Source organism: Citrus clementina, unplaced genomic scaffold, assembly GCF_000493195.1.
Source record: "Citrus clementina cultivar Clemenules unplaced genomic scaffold, Citrus_clementina_v1.0 scaffold_7, whole genome shotgun sequence".
NCBI classification, from domain to species: Eukaryota; Viridiplantae; Streptophyta; class Magnoliopsida; order Sapindales; family Rutaceae; genus Citrus; species Citrus x clementina.
In genome coordinates this window covers 6,379,033-6,396,589 of record NW_006262075.1, presented here as the reverse complement: position 1 = coordinate 6,396,589, position 17,557 = coordinate 6,379,033, and the positions used below count along the sequence as shown (strand labels likewise).

Here is a 17,557-nt window from a genome sequence, read left to right as displayed (position 1 = left end):
GCACCCTGACGTCTCTCAATCGGTGCCGTCCCCACACTGGTTAGTGTGGTCTTATCTGCATACCAGTCCAACTTATGCCCTTGCTTGATGGGTAGTTCCAAAGTGTCGGGTCCGAACTATATTCTACATTTCTACTTCACAACTTCAACTAATTGATTGTAATAATGTTTGTGCAATCCATCACACTTCATCAACTTTACCAATCTCCACCGTTGAATGGTTTTCTTAGTATGACAATCCCATGGTTTTTTATTAGTTTTAATAAGGGTTTTTATTATTTCACCACTTTAAGAACTATAAAATATTAAATGATTATAAAAAAGTATTATTTTCTATCATTTTACCACTACAAGTTTGTAGAAATTTTCATTTTATTACTTTTTCATTAGAACCGTTAGTTGACTAGTAAAATATTAATTTTAACTTTTATGATAAAACACACATATAGAAGTATCAAATAATAAATATAAAATCATTGTTAAGTGTTTAAGTTTAACAATAATTTAAGTTTTTTTTTAACAAAAATATTCAGGGGTATTTTAATCAATTTACTACTTTTATAGTTACAACAAGTTAGGGTTATTCACAATTCATACTTAAATTATTATTTAACAATCTAAGGACGTACCAATGGACATTTGATCAAATGTGAGAAGTTTTTCACTTACAATGAGTATTATAGAGGTTAGTTTCAGTATTCCCTCAATTATTAAGTAATTAGTAGACATATTTTCTCCCTCGAATAAAATGTGAGTGTAGTAGGCACCCCTCAAATATTAGAGAGGGTTTAAAGTATCTGAGTAAGTGTTTTAGTGAGTTCATGTATGGCGGTGGTCCCAGTTGTTTAGTACGATTGTAAATATTATAATTGTAATGTCAGATATAATATCAATAACAATCTGTGTATAACAAAACTCAAAAAAAAAAAAAAACAATTTAAGGACATAACAATAATTTTTTTACCTACCATTTGATATCTCTATTTGTGCATTTTTACTATAAAGGACAAAGTTGATATTTTACTAATCAACTATCCGGTTAACTAATAGTTTTAATTAGAAAAGTTATAAAATAAAAGATTTTACGAGATTATGGCAGTAAAATATATATTTTTTACAGTCATACGATATTTTACCATTCTTAAAGTAGTAAAAGAATGAGAATCTTTTAATAATCATGTCTTTATCAAATTTATAAACTAAAGAAAAAACTTATATGAAAACTTATCTTTATCAAATTTTCCATTTGATAAAGAAAACTTACAAGAATAAATTTTCCCAACTAAACAACAAATTATCTTTTTCTAAAAGTAATATCCTCATTCCAGCTAATTTTAGTTATATGCATACAACGAATCCAAATGAACCATGAAGTCAAACATAACACCATTAACAATTTGCACAAATATCAAATCAAAATAATCATAAACCCAGATGAGATGAGATGACACGTGATGTGATGCACGCATTATAGTAAGTACCAAAGCAAATGGTGCTCAACGTCACATTATAAACCCACACATCTCGCTTCTTCACGCCCTCGACCACCTCCCACTCCCAGGTTCCCTCTCTTTTTCTTTTTTTTTTCTTCAGTAATCATTCTTTTTCTTTTCCCTTCATATTAATTCTTCCAAATAATAATCAATCAACCAACCAATTCTTTCTTTCTGAAGGCCAATAAAAAAAGATAAAAATAATAAAATGACCAGCTACGGCACAATTCCGACGTCGTCGGGGGCGGCGTCGAACCTGGAATACGTCTCACGCGCCAAAGAACGCATCAAAGCTGGCCTCGGCTCCCGCCACCCTTGGAAACTGATGTTCGACATTCACGCCGTGAAGTTCCCGGCCAACTTCAAGGAAGCAATCAACAGAGTGAAGGTCAACGCCGCCTACTTCCGCATGAACTACGCCATCATCGTCCTCCTGGTGCTCTTCCTGAGCCTCCTCTGGCACCCCGTATCGCTGATCGTGTTCATAGTCATGATGGCCGCGTGGCTGTTCCTCTACTTCTTGCGCGACCAGCCCTTGGTGGTCGTGGGCCGCACGATCGACGACCGGGTGGTGCTGCTCGTGCTGTCGGTGCTGACGCTGGTGTTCTTGTTCTTGACGAGAGCCACGGAGAACATACTGCTGGCGCTGCTGATCGGGGCCGTCGTTGTGCTGCTGCACGCCGCCTTGAGGAAGACCGATGATTTGTTCTTGGATGAAGAATCTGCTCACTTGATGAGTACTGCTGCACCTTCTTCTTCTTAATTAATTATTTAATTTATTAGCACTCTCTCGATGTCGTCGTCGTCACCCGTGTTTCTTTACTGTGTCTAAATTTGGGTTTAATTAATTCATGTAATTAATTGAAATTCGACTGTTGCCTTTTTACTTTGTTCATTTTTGTTCAATAATTTGGATGTTTTTCTTCGTAACTCAAATTTGTGGACTATTGAAATCACTCACAGTCACTCTTGCAACCAATTAAGGCTCTTTGACCTTTAGTTATCATTGCCAACGGGGGTTAGTTGTCTCCCCATATATTGAGGTGGGAAAATGTGAGCTCTTATTAATTTTAAAAAATATTGGGTTATTTATTTTTAAGTGATAGTGTATAGATAAAATTTAATTTTTTTTTATTTATTAATTATTAATCACTCATATTTTTTTCACTCAGGAGAAAATTAGATCAGGAGAGTATTTTGATTCTATTAAGATATATGGATAGAATTGATATCTCTATGATATTAATAATGAAGGTATATTTCTTTCTAATTTTATTAATAGTCAGACTGATTATAATAAGATTAATTAAAAAAATCTTAACTGATTTTTTATTATAAATATCAATAGAATTCTGAGTATAATATATTAGTGTATAAAAAAAAATTGTTACGGCCTACAAATTCTTCAATCCATGATTTATCGAATAATGTTTTCTATTCCACGGTCCACACCTCAACTAAGTTCATTAATTCCACCGTCTATCTCTAGGAGAAGATTTTTTTGTTTTGTTTTTTTTTGTTTGACTTTTGTAGAGACTCGGACGAAAACTAATGCACTCAGATATCATCGACCCAAAGCTCAAAAGTAATTTGTTAATTCGTAACATATCCAACGAAAATGTTTTTCCCACCCTCGGGGGGTTGCAAATGCGCTCGAAATTTTTTGAATTGGATGGTCTTTTTATTCACTGCTTGCAGCCACTGGACCGAATGAATGCCTTTATCTTTGTTGGTTTATAATAAGATCAAATGCCTTTATCTGTTTTTCTAAGTATGCATGCTGAAGAGCTAAGCAGGATCAGATGAAACTTTATTATTTATTTGAAGAGCCACCTTAAATGAGATAAAACTTTATTACTTATTTGAAAAGTTATATTAATATTTAAAATTTTAAACGGTACTTCAATTAAGATTCTTTAAATAAGAAATGATTCTCTCTATTCAATTTTATAGATTTATTTTCTTTCTCTTCAATTTATATTTTATTATTTTTTGTTAGAGAATGAGAGAAGTGCTTTAATTACCATTTATTTTTTTTAAAAAATTATTTAATTAAAATAATATTATTTTTTATTTAATTTTTAAAAAAAATTAATATATTTTTTCACTTTTTTTTATCACATAAGTAAATAAATAAATATTTAAAAATAAAATTAACATAATCTTTTAGGGATATAACGAACAACTTTAAAAAAATATATAACGTGAACAACTTTTTAGGCTTATCATAAGGCTTTTCAGCTTTTCATATTCTCAAGGCCCAAGACATGAGGCATCCAATGAATGAAACTTTAAAGTATACAATGATTCTTGAGTTCAGATGTCATTATTTTTTGTTAATACGAACATGGTCTTAAAATCTACAATGATTTTTCAGTTTGGATGCTTGGATTTTTTTTTAATGCAAATATATTTTTAAACTGTAGAGTTTTAATAAATTTATTTCTGAATAAATTGTAAAATCGTGCAGTTTAAGAGTTAAAATTTTGATTCTATTAAATTTTATGATTAAACAGTATGTTCACATACAAAGAATAAGAGTATTCATATTAAAAAAATTATTATATATATACACACAAATAGAAGAAATTAATGAGTTGGAGACTTGGAGTTGTGGACCCTTAATCTCATTATGTCAACATTGGATAATAATAACAAAATTATATTGGTCTATTTTGTAATGATGGGTTTGTTACATTGAGTTTGCGTGGTAATATAATTATGGATGTTCTGGTGTATTATTTTTCTTTCCACCCATCAATATTTTTTTTTTAATGATTTCATTGTTTATATTTTGTAATAAATTAAATTGTATATTCATCTAAATGTCTGCAATCAACAAGTGTGTATTGCTACTTATTACCATGAAAGAAAGTTGTGTGTTTCATTGTTTTAACTTTTAAAAGAAAGCAAATCCCAACTATGATAATCACAATTTGATGCTAATGGTTTTTGTACCACATGCATAAAACCATTGTACTCCAAGGTGCTAATCGGTATTAGAAAGTGAAGAGGCAAATTCGAAGTGCGTTTCACACACTCTTTACGATCAATCAGAGCCGTCCATCTTGATGGCTCACCCGCCGTACGATCCCTACTACCTCCCTCCAATTCATCCTCCTCCCCCGCCGGTGCCGCCTCCTCCATACCATCACCAACAGCAAGACAACGGCATTAATACGCTATTCGTGTCGGGACTTCCCGACGATGTCCGAGCGCGTGAAATTCACAACCTCTTTCGCCGAAAGCCCGGTTTCGACTTCTGTCAGCTCAAGTATACTGGTCGCGGCAACCAGGTAGCCCCCCATTCTTTCGCTTTCTCCCGAGAAAATTTTGGAACTTTCTGTTCGTTTCCCGCGAAAATTTTCAACGTTTTGTTTGTTTCCCGAGAACGATGAAAACTTTATTATAAAAGACAAAAATCGGTTTCATTTGGTTGTAATGAGGTAATCTTCATGTATTTGTGTTGCTAAAGCTTTCTATATAGCTTTTAATTGCTGAAAAAAAGTTAAGAATTTACTCTCAGAAATTGCAAAAGCTGAATATATATGCATTACGTTATTAATTCATTTTTAGCGTTTTTGTAAGGTGATTAGAACAGGGATTGTTGTAACGCATCGAAGGCTCTGATCTCTTGTTTTCAGGTTGTTGCATTTGCCACCTTTGTCAATCATCAAACAGCAGTTGCAGCACTGCATGAGTTGAATGTGAGAACTTAATTATTCAGTAAAAATATTTTGTTTGTACTTCTGCTTTTGCTGTCATCAAATTCGATATGGTCGTCCGAATATGTGTATGCTTAGCTCAATATTTTTATATCTGGAGAATTGGAGATTACTTTGAACTTGGGAATTTTGTTTACAATAAGTAGATCGCTACCTTTAAAAATCCTTTCGTTCCTTGTGATAAGAAAATAAAAGAACGGTGAACATGCTGCTGAGTGTTTCCCATCTATATACTTTATTGTATTTTAGCAGTGAACTCAAACAGGAATGAGAGCTCAGCTTCCAGTTGTTTTTCTAATCAATACATCTTCCGTGGAGGTTGCAATGCTATTATAAGGTATTGGAAGTGGGTGTTGCTTCTGACTTGTTTCTTTGATGATTATTTTTAGGGTGTGAAATTTGATCCACAATCTGGATCAGTCCTGCATATTGAACTGGCTAGGTCAAACTCAAGAAAAAAACGCAAGCCAGGTACACTCTTGTATTTTCAAAAAAATTTCCCCAAGTGCATGCAAATCACTGCAGGAGTTTTGGTTGACCTCCAAATAACTTTTGGGATAGTTGGCGGCTGACTTTCTTTCTTTCTCAGGGAGTGGTGCCTATGTTGTTATTGATAAAAGAACTAAAACAGAAGCTAACGTTCAAGAATCATCGAGTGCTGATGGTAATTTGATGATTAACTTGTAACGTTCACCAAGAGATGAGCGTTATTTTTAAATACCTGCTCATGTTGGCACACTTTTCCACTTTCAGGAGATAGTGATACAGATGAAGCATCCCCTGTACGCAATATTGATTCGGCCGATAAGGGTGATTTCGTGACTACACAGAGGTTACAAACACTTGAGAAAACATGATCATGGATTTAAGAGTGAATTTTTCCAATTTTGCTGTGTTTAAAATCCAGAGTTTAGAAGATTTATTTGGTTCGTCTTACGTTTTTTGTGCATTTCTAAGTTTGTCTCTTTGTCTTGTAATAAGCAGTGAGAGAGCTACTGATTCAGGCAATGCTGTGGCACCCATAAATGTAAGTGAAAGCCACTTCACTTATCTAAAAATGCAGGGGAGGTTGTGGGAAGATAATTCATTTCTCATAGTGATTTGTGAAAAATGTTACATTACGTGTGGCATTGATCTATATGTTTTTTTTTTAATTTAAAAAAAAAAAGAAAACCTTTATCAGGTACATGTGGAAGTCTGCACTAGTGAAATGACTGTTATCAGAAGGACAAAAATATCATAATTTGTGGCTTTATGCATTCATATAGAATCATTCCTCTGCTTTGCTCAGTTTGAATGAAATTTTTTTTGCTACATTTGATGAATGATAGTTCTCTACTCAGTAAAATGGCAGTATTGTCATACAACTTATGGAGAGGATAAATGTTCTGAGAAAATTTTGGAAAGTAAAACTAGAGGAGTACCAGAGGATGAAACTTTGTAAATTTCTGAAACTTCAAATCAATATATGCATTCCATTTAAAGATTACCATATCGTTATCATTAATGCAGTGTGTGCATGTTGATTATCTGAGTGAAAAAAGTGTTTCGACTCTTTCACTGCTGCAGGAGCAGTCAGAAAAACCTTATGAAGGCGGTGTTCAACCATGTTCAACATTATTTATTGCAAACCTTGGTCCGAACTGTACTGAAGATGAACTAAAGCAAACTTTATCAGCGTAAGTTACAATAGTATCCATACTCCAATATTTGTTGGCTGGAATTTTCTCTTCCTCAGATGTAGTGATTGATTTTTCTCTGTTTTATGATAATATCCACATCTGCTTCATTGTTTTGGAGGGCTGTAGTTATCCGGGATTCAACATGCTCAAAATGCGTGCTAGAGGTGGAATGCCAGTTGCATTTGCTGATTTTGAGGTATTTGATAATGCTGGATAAATGTGACTTTACCATTTATAGGAGATGGCCCCAACATATTATGAGTTTATGACTATGGTTCCTTGATGACTGATTAGGGTTAATGTGCCTAAACTGTGTGAAGATGCATCCAAACTGTATGATTAGGGTTATTTGTCATAACATTATTTGTGAATGATCGCATGATCTCATTAAATGGTCTTTTTTGCTGTGTCTTCCCAGGAAGTTGAACAAGCTAGTATAGCCATGGAGGGGCTTCAAGACAGCACGTTACCGTCATCTGATCGAGGCGGCATGCACATAGAGTACCTCTGCTGAACTTGTTTCACTAGCTTGAAATACTTTCTCTAAACATGCACTTGAATGTTTACTTTCCACTGTTGCTATCTAGATTTAAACCAAGATTTCTATTATTTATTTTGAATTGTTCCCCTTTAGGTATGCAAGGTCGAAAATGCGCAAGTTGTAGGGGAGAAGGGAGTGAGGTTGACAATTTTCTTTTTATCGGGAAGTCTTCAGCCAAATAGGATTGCAGTTGATGGAGCTTTCCTCTTTATTATTATTATTATTTCTTTTTCATCCATATTAGCTGTGTGATTCTGTACCCCTCAATAGTTGAAGAGTTAGCTGAAATATCCAACAATGTAAACTTGTCGAGAATGTAGAACATTAAACAAGATAGATGGTTCTTTTTACCTCAGTGTTAAGTTATTCAGAATTAACTCAATTAAGTACTTCTCAATCAAATTTTCGGTTTTCAGGCTTGAGGTTCAGGATTCGGTCTGATGATTATGATGCAAAAATATACATACTGGCCCCGTGGATAAGGCATGAGTAGCCTGTGGCTGTCCAACGTCTAATTGTCTATTTGTCTGTGTCATGCCAACTTTCAAACGTACTGATGTTACCACAATAAATGACCTTTTTTTGTTTTAGATCGCCTGCCTTCTGAATCTCTGCTAGCTCTCGTCATCATTAGAAGACCAGCAGATCTTGGTTATATCCTTGTCCTCTCGTGTGTTTCTCTAGTAATTTCGAAATTTAATTAAAAAAAAGTTAAAAAACACCCAGGATAGGTCGATTCTCTGCCTGCATTTAATACTTTGCACGGTGATTGGTTCGAATGCTTGCAGCTTAGCTTGGTCGTTTGTCAGCTTCCCAAGGCTAGACAAATTTCAGATTTATGTTTTATCTGCTGCCTCTCCAGAGTAATTTTCCGCCTCCAATAACTAGTCCCGCCAAAGCTGCCATCTTGGTCCCCACAATTGAAAAATTGAAAATTCAGACAACAGAAACGTACAGAACAGAGTGAAGGCATAATCCATGTAAGGCTTAATTGATTTAGCCAAAAGGCACACAGATGAGATAGAACTAAGAACATGATACTCTCAGCTTCCTCCATTTTTTCGAAAGAATTACAAAAGCTTAACTTTGCCTACTTTCCCTACCACTATACATGAGCAAAATATAGATGGACATTGGGAAAAAAATAGAAAGAACCTAGAACTGGGTAAAAGGGGGGATTACAAAAGGACCAAAATACGTATTTAGCAGCTACTAGTTGATATGAAAGGTAAGCTCTTTACAGATCATTTTCACGGGAGGTCCTTCTGGCCTTATCCCTTTCCCAAAAGGCTGCCTTTAGCGAATCAAGGGGGAGCTTCCTACCAAATCCTTCCAAAGCCTCATTCATCAAGGGACCGCTATAAGGTAGTTGCTGTTGCTGATGCTGCTGCTGCTCTACCCAGATCCGTCCACTCCGGCTGCCAACATCATACCCAGGTGTTGACATGTAAGTGTCTATGACCGTGTCACCTTCCAATATGCGAAGCACCTTTTACCCCCCACAAAAAAAAAAAAAGTTAAGCAAATTAAAGGACTCAAACTTTATTCATAAACATAATGAAATACAATCTAAGAAATTTAACTGCTTAAAATCAAAGTTTCTTTTTACCTGTGACATGCGGGGCCTGGAATGAGGATCGCGCCTTATACACAAAGATGCAGCATGAAGCATGCAATATACTTCATGTTCAGAATAGTGATTCCCTAGCCTTGGGTCAACCAGTTCATCTATAGCATATTCTTCAAGAAGCGGACGTGCCTATTCCACATCAAAGTGCATAAAAACAAATCAATACCTGTTTCGTTGGCTTCTTATTTTAGCAAAGTATTTTCCATGTATCTAAGAGAATAAATCACACTTCATAACAGTTTAAAATTCAACATTGATAAACATATAATAAGCAGAAATCATTACAGCATACCCATTCAGTAAGACATTGTTGGCCCTTTGGTCGGTTGAGGTCCACTGCTTTTCGTCCAGTAACAAGCTCAACTAATACCACACCAAATGAATAGACATCAGCTTTTTCAGTAATCTGGCCACTTTGAGCATATTCCGGCGCCAAATACCTACACAGCAGCAGAACCTTATTCATGTTTATAATTGCAAGGGAAGATTGAAGTTAAAAGCAAAAGCTAGCATTCAGGATTACCCAAATGTTCCAATTACTCTTGTTTCCACACCCATGTCACCATCAGGCTGCCACCTTGCAAGGCCAAAATCTCCAACCTAGCAAAAGAAATGCTAAATTTAGAACACAGCACCTAGTAATTCAAGCACCTTGAAATAGAATAAAGCAAAAAGAAAATGTATTCTGATTTTTATCAAGGGATCAACAATCAAGGGCAAAAATCAATCTCCAAACATGCAATGATCAAGGACAAAATTAACAGGTAGATTTTAAATTTTCCAACCAAAGTAGTTATTCTTACCAGTGGTTCAAAATCATGGGTGAGAAGGATGTTATTTGGTCGCATGTCACGATGCACAATGCAGCCCACTCTGCATTCTTCATGAAGATATCGCAGACCTCGAGCAGCTCCCACAGCGATCTTTTGCCGTGCAGACCATTCTAATGGCTCTTGATGACATCCTGAAACAATATCCACATTTATTGTTCATTCACTTAGATGCTAACCATGAATAAAATGACAATGTGGATAAATGATAGCAATGAATCTCTTAACAACAGAAAAGCCTTACTTATTTCAAGTTTCAGTGCACTCTGGAATAAATGATTACAACAAATTGACAGAACACATTTGGTAATGCCAAAAAAATTACTGATCTTAGGCAAAATAGTGATTACGGTGAAAAAGAGACCTTTCAGAGGTCCTCGAAGTACGTATCCAAGAGCCACAAATCAGAACCTAGAACTAGTAAGTAGATGCTAATCAAGTAGTATTAATCACGCGTACTGGTCATTTATAACAATATTCAGTGCATTTGTGTTATACTATGAGCACATCTTCTAATGAGGAAGCGAAAAATTACCATATAGATGAGAATCCAGAGACCCATTACATATATATTCATAAACCAGTAACCTCCTCCTGTCCTCAATACAGAATCCAATTAACATAACAACGTTTCTGTGCTGGGCACAACTCAGAACTTCCACTTCTGAGCAAAATTCATGATCCCCTTGAGAACTAGCCAATTTGTGTTGCTTGACAGCAACTGCCTGACCATCTGGCAGTACCCCCCTATGAACAGATCCAAACCCACCTTCTGCCAAGAAATTGGCTTGTGAAAAGCCGCCGGTAGCAAGCTCCAATTCAGCATAGCTAAACCACCTTGGTGGCTTGCCAAATACCGGCGCCTTATGTTGACATATTGAGCACAATGGAGGAGGGCCAGGAGGCGCATTTCTGGATAGTGATATTGCTTCTCTAACGTTTCCACTGAATTCCAAGTCAGTCCGATAGCTTGACATTCCAACTCCAGCATCTCGATCGAGCCTAGAGAACTTCTCAAGCAAAGCTTTAGTTGTCGATGCTTGAGTCTTATTATTAGTTCTTCTAGAGCATTCTTCTTCCATCTGGTGTGATGACTGATGATGAGATCTAAGAAACTCTGTCATCCATGGTTGGAACCTCATACTGGCCGATGACACAGACAAATTTTCACTGTCTGTGTCCGAACTAGAGTCTTCAAGATTCCGGTCTTCCCTAATGACTGATGATTCCTTCTTCAAATCTCCATTAATTCCTGAGATAAAAAATGGTGAAGTTCCAGGATCTGAGCTTGACACTGATGAAGTTCCAGCTTCAGTTGCAGTAAATGGAGTCCCTAGCTCTGGACTGCTAGTTGGAGTCACAACAGGTCCCCTGATGGAACCCGAAGAACTGTCCTTGTTCTTTGGATCCTTTTCAAATGATTCATCTGGGTCAGAAGGCAATGGGCAAGCAACTCCAGCTTCTTTCTTGGATGTTCCAACCAAATTCAAGCGAAGAACTTTAGCCTGTGACCGCTTCATAACCACTATGTTGCATTGCAACTCCTCCATGCAGCACTTTTCCTCATGTTTAAGCTGTCTGTGAATGAAAGCCAACAAATACAGACAGAAGATCCATAAATTAATGCTAACAAATACTAGCAATAATCCATACCTAGTTTTAGTCAAATGTGACATCTGAAATGCATTTAGTTCTAAGAAAAGAAATAGGTAAATTACTTGTCTAAAACAACCCAACCAGCTTGAGCCTTTTTGGCCTCTGCTGCCACCGCTCCACAAGGTGATCCAGAAACAATTTTAATCTTGAAATTAATCTGCAAAATAAAGTCATTATTCAAAAACAGAATCAGCAAACTGGAATCAGGTATGACATTTAAAATAAATAAACACATCACGGAAGCATACCTTGTTTGGATCATAAACATCATGAAGCTGAAGGATCATCTGCGAGCAAGAATCTGTAATATCACCTCTCTGTTCTGAGATTGTTCCTGAAAAAGACTTCCGGTGACCACTGGCACAGTCACCTGCAAATCTGGGGAAAACCCAAAATCTTCTACCTAAAGAATTGCAGTAAACAAACAATTTTTAGTAACACATTAACCAAATCAGGGATAAACCAAAAAATAAAACCATGCATTTTAAAGAAGGTATCAAAGAAACCTTAACCACACTTGACTATTTAGCAAATATGTATTAAATGACATCCAATGAAAGGTTCTCTGAGCCAGAAAGAAGATACAGTAGATGGTTAATAAGCAGCAAAGTTTCCCTCCCTTGAGTACAACAGTTCAGCTTTGGGTAGATCTACAATTTGTATGCTTACTGTGTGAAATATCCCAAACAGCTCAGACCCAACTATCCAAAGAGTAAACCATAGAGCAGAAATTGCTCATCAATAAATGAAAGGTTCCAGTTTTCAGCAATGCAACTGTAATAGAATTGACCAGGAGGAGGATTAGAGAGAAAGTTCTACCAATCTTCGACATTAGAAGAAGCCCAGTGTTTTTTTGGGAATATTGCTCAAATGTTTTGAAATCAGGTCAAACGGAAAATGGTGGTAACAAAAAGCATTATCAATGTCAAAACCAAAAGCAGTAAAATAAACATTAACTGTTCTTCACTAGAACATTCAGAAAAAAAGTAACATAAAAATCAGAAGGCAAGAAAAGTAGGTACCGGAACTATGCGAAGGGACAACCACAAGCAGCGTAATGCAGTCCCCTGGTTGAACAACGTGAGTCAAAGCCCAAACGAGGGCAGTCCTAGGAATCTCTTTTGATGCCTTAACAGCAACAACCACCTTCTCAGCCACATCGGAACTACCTTTCTCCTGCTTCCCTTTTTTCACTTCTCCACTCATTGCCATAAAGAATTTCTGTGAAACTTCCTTCCCTTAATATTTTCAATTCTGAAAACCCATCATCCAATACGTATGAAAGAGGCTAAAAAATGTGTCTTTTAGACACAAATGAACATATTGTGCATTATTGGTGTGCCCACACCATCTTTGATCCGACAACTTCAATCACGTAATCTCGTTCCATCCAGGCAATTGTAGAGACAACAAATTTTCAGAAATGACAAGACCGTTTTAACTGATTCACATGAATCCCTCAAGAAGCACACAAATGACAGAAGCCACCTTCACCAGCTCATCTTTTGATATGTTCCCCAAATGGGTGCCGCAATCTTGATGATCTAGATATTCTTTTGGCTGAAAAAGTAAGAGAAGCAGTCGTTTAAGCTCAATCCTGATGAATATTCCACCAAATGCAAAGAAAAAAAAATGAAACACAAGTCCAAAAGTGAAGCTCACTGTATATATCACTCTAGTATATTGCTTTTGATCCTCCAAATCAGTAAATAAAGTCAACAGATGTGAAAGAACAGCCAAACTACAGGTGGTAAGGAAATCCAATATCAGAAATGGGAAAACAGTGTATGCGCAGAGTAGATTCTGTTGTCTCAGTGTCCGGCCAAAGACTCATCAAATCATTGAATGACAAGAGAGAAGGGTTTATTTACTATACAAACATCGAAGCTTTTTGTGTTGCTGGATTTGACTATTGATTCTTTTAAACTGGTAAAGCAAACTCAATTTTCAACAAAATCAAACCATTGCTAAGCACCCAGAGCCAGATTTAGTCTGCAAAAGTACCCAAAAAAAAAAAAAAATCTAGATCAGTATTTCAAAGTTGAATGCAAATACTAGCAATGCAAACTCTGTTTCGTTGCCTAGAAAATGCCAGATTATTACAATTTATTTTTCCGGCTAAAACCCAAAATATGAAAGCAAAAGATAAAAACCCAACAACATATTGTCCTTCTGTATTCTAATATTTTTCTGAACAGATAAAACAAAAGAACCTACACGCACATACGTATAATAATATTACTATTTTTACCAGCTGAGCTTTTCTTCGAACAGTTGAACGACTCGATAGAAAAAAAAAAATGCTTAAAATTTCAAGCACAGAATCAAACAAAAGCCCAGAAATTGATGAGCACAAAACCCTGTTTCTGAATAAGCAAACACTGTTTTAAGAAAACAACAAAAACACCTTTATTTTTTCTTTTTTTTTTCTGTTTCTTTACAGCCGATAGCGCTAGCACCAAACACACGAAACAGCCTCCTTACTTAGCTTTCATTTTCATCGAATACATAATAAAAAGCACGCTGAAACAACCAAAGACTAACACAGATCAAAATGATTCAACGTGTTTGATACGATACCATGAGAGTGAAAGAGCGAAAATGAAGTGAAATTTGGAAGAGTTTATATATTACACAGTGTGCAACAGCAACCTCTGTTAGAGAGGCCTGCGACTAAGGCTGCGTTTGGGTTGGAGGGAAGACGAGATAAAAAATGATTACACGAAGATGAGTTTGTTTGTTGACAATGGAGGAAAATGTGAGCGTGGGACCTTTTAATCTTTTTAGAATTATTATTATTGTTACAAGCTTCATTTTGATCCTTGAGGAATTATTACTTATCTGTCCCTTTTTTTTTCTTTTATTGTTTATTTAAATATACAGTATTTTAACATTTAATGTTTACTTTACTAGATTGTCCAAAAGTTATCTCAATTATGAGTAATTTTTAAAAACATCTATTGTGGTTTGAGCTTATTGTAAATAGATGGTAAAAATTTATTTATTTATAAAAAATTCTCTATCATCAGTTAATTTTAACATTGACTATTAGTTGACTGTGTAAAGATAATATTACCCTTAACAACAGTTTGTAGACAAAAATAACTAAAAATAAAAAATAAAATTGTTGGTGCAAAAAACACAAACTCTATTTTTTAACAATTTTATCTTTGTCAATTTCAAAGATTTACAATATCATAGGTAAAGATTATAACTATTTCATTTTCAAGTTTTTAATTTTATCTTTTTTGTAGGAACTTTAAGAAAATATCAATAATTTAAAGAGGATTTTTTAAATTTTAAATTTTATTTTTTTTGTAGGAACTTTAAGAAAATATCAATAATTTAAAGAGGGTAAAATAGCCAATAATTTTATATTTTTTTTTAGTTATTTCCGTCTACAAACTGTTGTTAAGGGTAATGTTGTCTTTGCACAGTTAACTAACGGTCAATGTTAAAGTTAACTGACGGTAGGGGTTTTTTACAAATAAACAAATTCTCGTCATCTACTTGCAACAAGCTCAAATCTCAGGGGAGGTTTTTAAAAATTACCCTCTTAATTATATCTCTCCGACGACCTAGGCCTTCATAATGTACATAATATAATGGTTCAATAAATTACTTCTTTAAAAATTAGGACCTTTGTTATATCCACTTTGATAAATATCACTTACTACAACAATGCCATATGGATTGATTTATTTTTGTGATTTTGATACTTGTTTCTAAGAGAGTTATGATCAGATTGAAAAATTAAAAAATAAAAAAATGACCAATTTTCAGGAGATTTAGAACTTTCTCAGTATTTTTTATATATTGCAGTGAGAGAGTAAAATACACTAATGAAGTTTGTCTTATATAATATTCGAAATTTTGAATACATTGTCCATATCTAATTTTGGAAACTTGTATTTTTAAAATTTTTGAAAACAATTTGAATGACTCTGTGGTAATGTAATGAAGTTGATTTTATGATCATTACTAAAAATAAAATAAAATAAAATTTAGATCCAATGCGTTTTCTATTAACTAATTGTATTATTAATTCTAAATTTATTAGCTTCTTTTTCAACTTAAAATTAAAAAATAAATATTTTAACCTTTTTTTTTTCTATTTATTACTTTTGCTTGCATTTTCTCTCCTAGGAAGAGAGAGATCTCACCGCAAAAAATCAGTGTACAGACCGGGACACCAACATACAGCTAACTAACTTTGCCATATACACAATACAATGCTACTAACTTTCCCAAGTCACCCTTTCTTTTGATTTTATTTGCGGAGATGACACGTGACGGTGTCGTTTTATCGTTTGAATGAGTGGAACCGCGATTGCAAAGGAAAAGAAGAATTGAGTTTGGCTTTTAAGGCGCTTTTGCTGATTCGCTGTCGTTTTGTTTGCGAAAATAATAACATAGGCCGCGCACAATCACAGGTGGATTCAGATCGGCTGTGACAGTCACAGAGACTTTAGCGGTAACAAGCGAAATATGCAGGGATTTTTAATGGGTCCTTGGGGGTAATGGTCCCCTTCATTTTTTTTTTTTTTTATCGGGACTTTAATTTGAATCACAAGATCAAAGACAAAAAGGGCAAAAATCAAAAAGATCACGGACACACTTTTTATAAATTTGTGGGTAGATCTGTTATCTATCTATGTGTCTATATCGTCAATTCGATTTTAATTGTCAAATTGTTCTAGTAAAAAGGAAGTCAAAAAAATAGATTAAAGCTAGTGTCCTAAAATAAAGCACGCATTTAATTTGATTTTAGTTTTTGAAAACACGTCTTTAATTTAAAATAATTGGAACACAAAATTCTCAACGTTTGTCCGTCCCCATACAAATGATATAAGCTCAAATTAAATACTTGGATATTTCTATAAATAAGTAAAAATTTTCGCTTCCCAATATCGGTGGACGCATCACGCGACCGCAACACACGCCCACACACACAGAGACTAGAAACCACCAAACACGCCCTAATCAATACTGGTTTCTGCACTCGCTGCTTAATTGACACGTGTAACCATTTACCCATATCAATCATTAACGACACCGTAAAAAGCCTGTAATCACAGTTACACAAAATAAATAGGCAATCCCGAAATCGTAAATAACTCGAAAAACCATGTCCTTTACCCCCTGTCCCTGTCTGATCTCCAATTCAATTTTCGAACGCTGCCATTAATGACAGTGCATGACCTCGGTGCACTTTAGCAACTGCCAGCCCGCCACTTGACTGCGGACCCAGCCACGTAACGAATCAGGGACCCATTCGCCGTCTCCTATCTCCGTCAGGTTAGCTCACCGCGTCTTTCACCTGTCACCGTCTGCACGTTTTCCAACGAACCAGCCAGCTGCGCATGTTAGCATCGCCAGTCCCATATTATTAAACTATTGGGTTTGTGCCACGTGCCACGGATCGTGTCTCGCAGCATTACCGGACCCGCTAAATATTCAATTTGAGGGGAAAAACAAAAAAAAGAACCTGCTAAACATTTGATAATTACGCGTAAGACAAGATTTACGATAATCAATTTTGGTTGTTATAATATTTTTTTTAATTTCCTATTGAAGAGTGGAATTCAAATTTGTCCTGCTTTGATACGTGTTGATTATCGAAACAGACAATAAATTATCTGATTAATTTACCAAGATATTCGTTCTCTGACTATTAATTTAATATTAAAACTCCATACTCATGAATTAAAAAAACTAAAGAGCAATAAGTTTTTGGAATATTACGTTAAATTTACTTCCATTTACAACCGAAAATTATGGTGATTTTAGCCCCCCTCGTCTTCTTTAATGTCGGAACATAGGCATCCAACTTAAAGTAATTTGTCATAAAATCAACCTAATGAGCGTACATATCTAAATAATATGTAGTAATTTTATAAATCCCTAGAGTGCTGATCAATAAAAAATAGAATTGTGGAATTCTTTTATGGGTTTTATGTAATAATAATATTCTTAATTAGGCAGATACAATTACCATATT

The 17,557-nt window shown here is 35.0% G+C and overlaps 3 protein-coding genes across 6 annotated transcripts; 2 read left to right on the top strand and 1 right to left on the bottom strand.

Moving 5' to 3' along the window:
• Positions 1-1,459: 1,459 nt before the first annotated feature.
• Positions 1,460-2,376, top strand: LOC18036992 (PRA1 family protein F2). The gene has a single exon (XM_006426447.2). It carries the CDS (start codon positions 1,701-1,703, stop codon positions 2,253-2,255), a length of 555 nt encoding a protein of 184 aa, XP_006426510.1. The 5' UTR covers positions 1,460-1,700; the 3' UTR covers positions 2,256-2,376.
• A 2,035-nt stretch (positions 2,377-4,411) lies between these two features.
• Positions 4,412-7,850, top strand: LOC18036485 (U2 small nuclear ribonucleoprotein B''). The gene is made up of 10 exons (XM_006426445.2): positions 4,412-4,788; positions 5,137-5,199; positions 5,607-5,688; positions 5,807-5,881; positions 5,971-6,049; positions 6,202-6,244; positions 6,787-6,896; positions 7,026-7,095; positions 7,318-7,400; positions 7,534-7,850. The coding sequence occupies exons 1-10, from the start codon at positions 4,564-4,566 to the stop codon at positions 7,562-7,564; spliced, it is 861 nt and encodes a 286-aa protein (XP_006426508.1). The 5' UTR covers positions 4,412-4,563; the 3' UTR covers positions 7,565-7,850.
• A 555-nt stretch (positions 7,851-8,405) lies between these two features.
• LOC18036484 (inactive protein kinase SELMODRAFT_444075) lies at positions 8,406-14,344 on the bottom strand. Of its 4 annotated transcripts, none has more exons than XM_006426444.2 (11): positions 13,808-14,344; positions 13,219-13,548; positions 12,579-13,116; positions 11,805-11,959; positions 11,619-11,713; positions 10,436-11,478; positions 9,874-10,034; positions 9,594-9,670; positions 9,363-9,510; positions 9,050-9,199; positions 8,406-8,929 (listed from the first exon to the last, which is right to left on the bottom strand). In XM_006426444.2, exons 3-11 carry the CDS (start codon positions 12,766-12,768, stop codon positions 8,678-8,680), a joined length of 2,271 nt encoding a protein of 756 aa, XP_006426507.1. In that variant the 5' UTR covers positions 12,769-13,116; positions 13,219-13,548; positions 13,808-14,344; the 3' UTR covers positions 8,406-8,677. The 4 variants fall into 4 exon arrangements, with proteins under 4 accessions (XP_006426507.1, XP_006426505.1, XP_006426504.1 ...); XM_006426442.2 differs by having other exon boundaries at positions 14,137-14,344; XM_006426441.2 differs by having other exon boundaries at positions 14,191-14,344.
• Between the last annotated feature and the right edge of the window lie 3,213 nt (positions 14,345-17,557).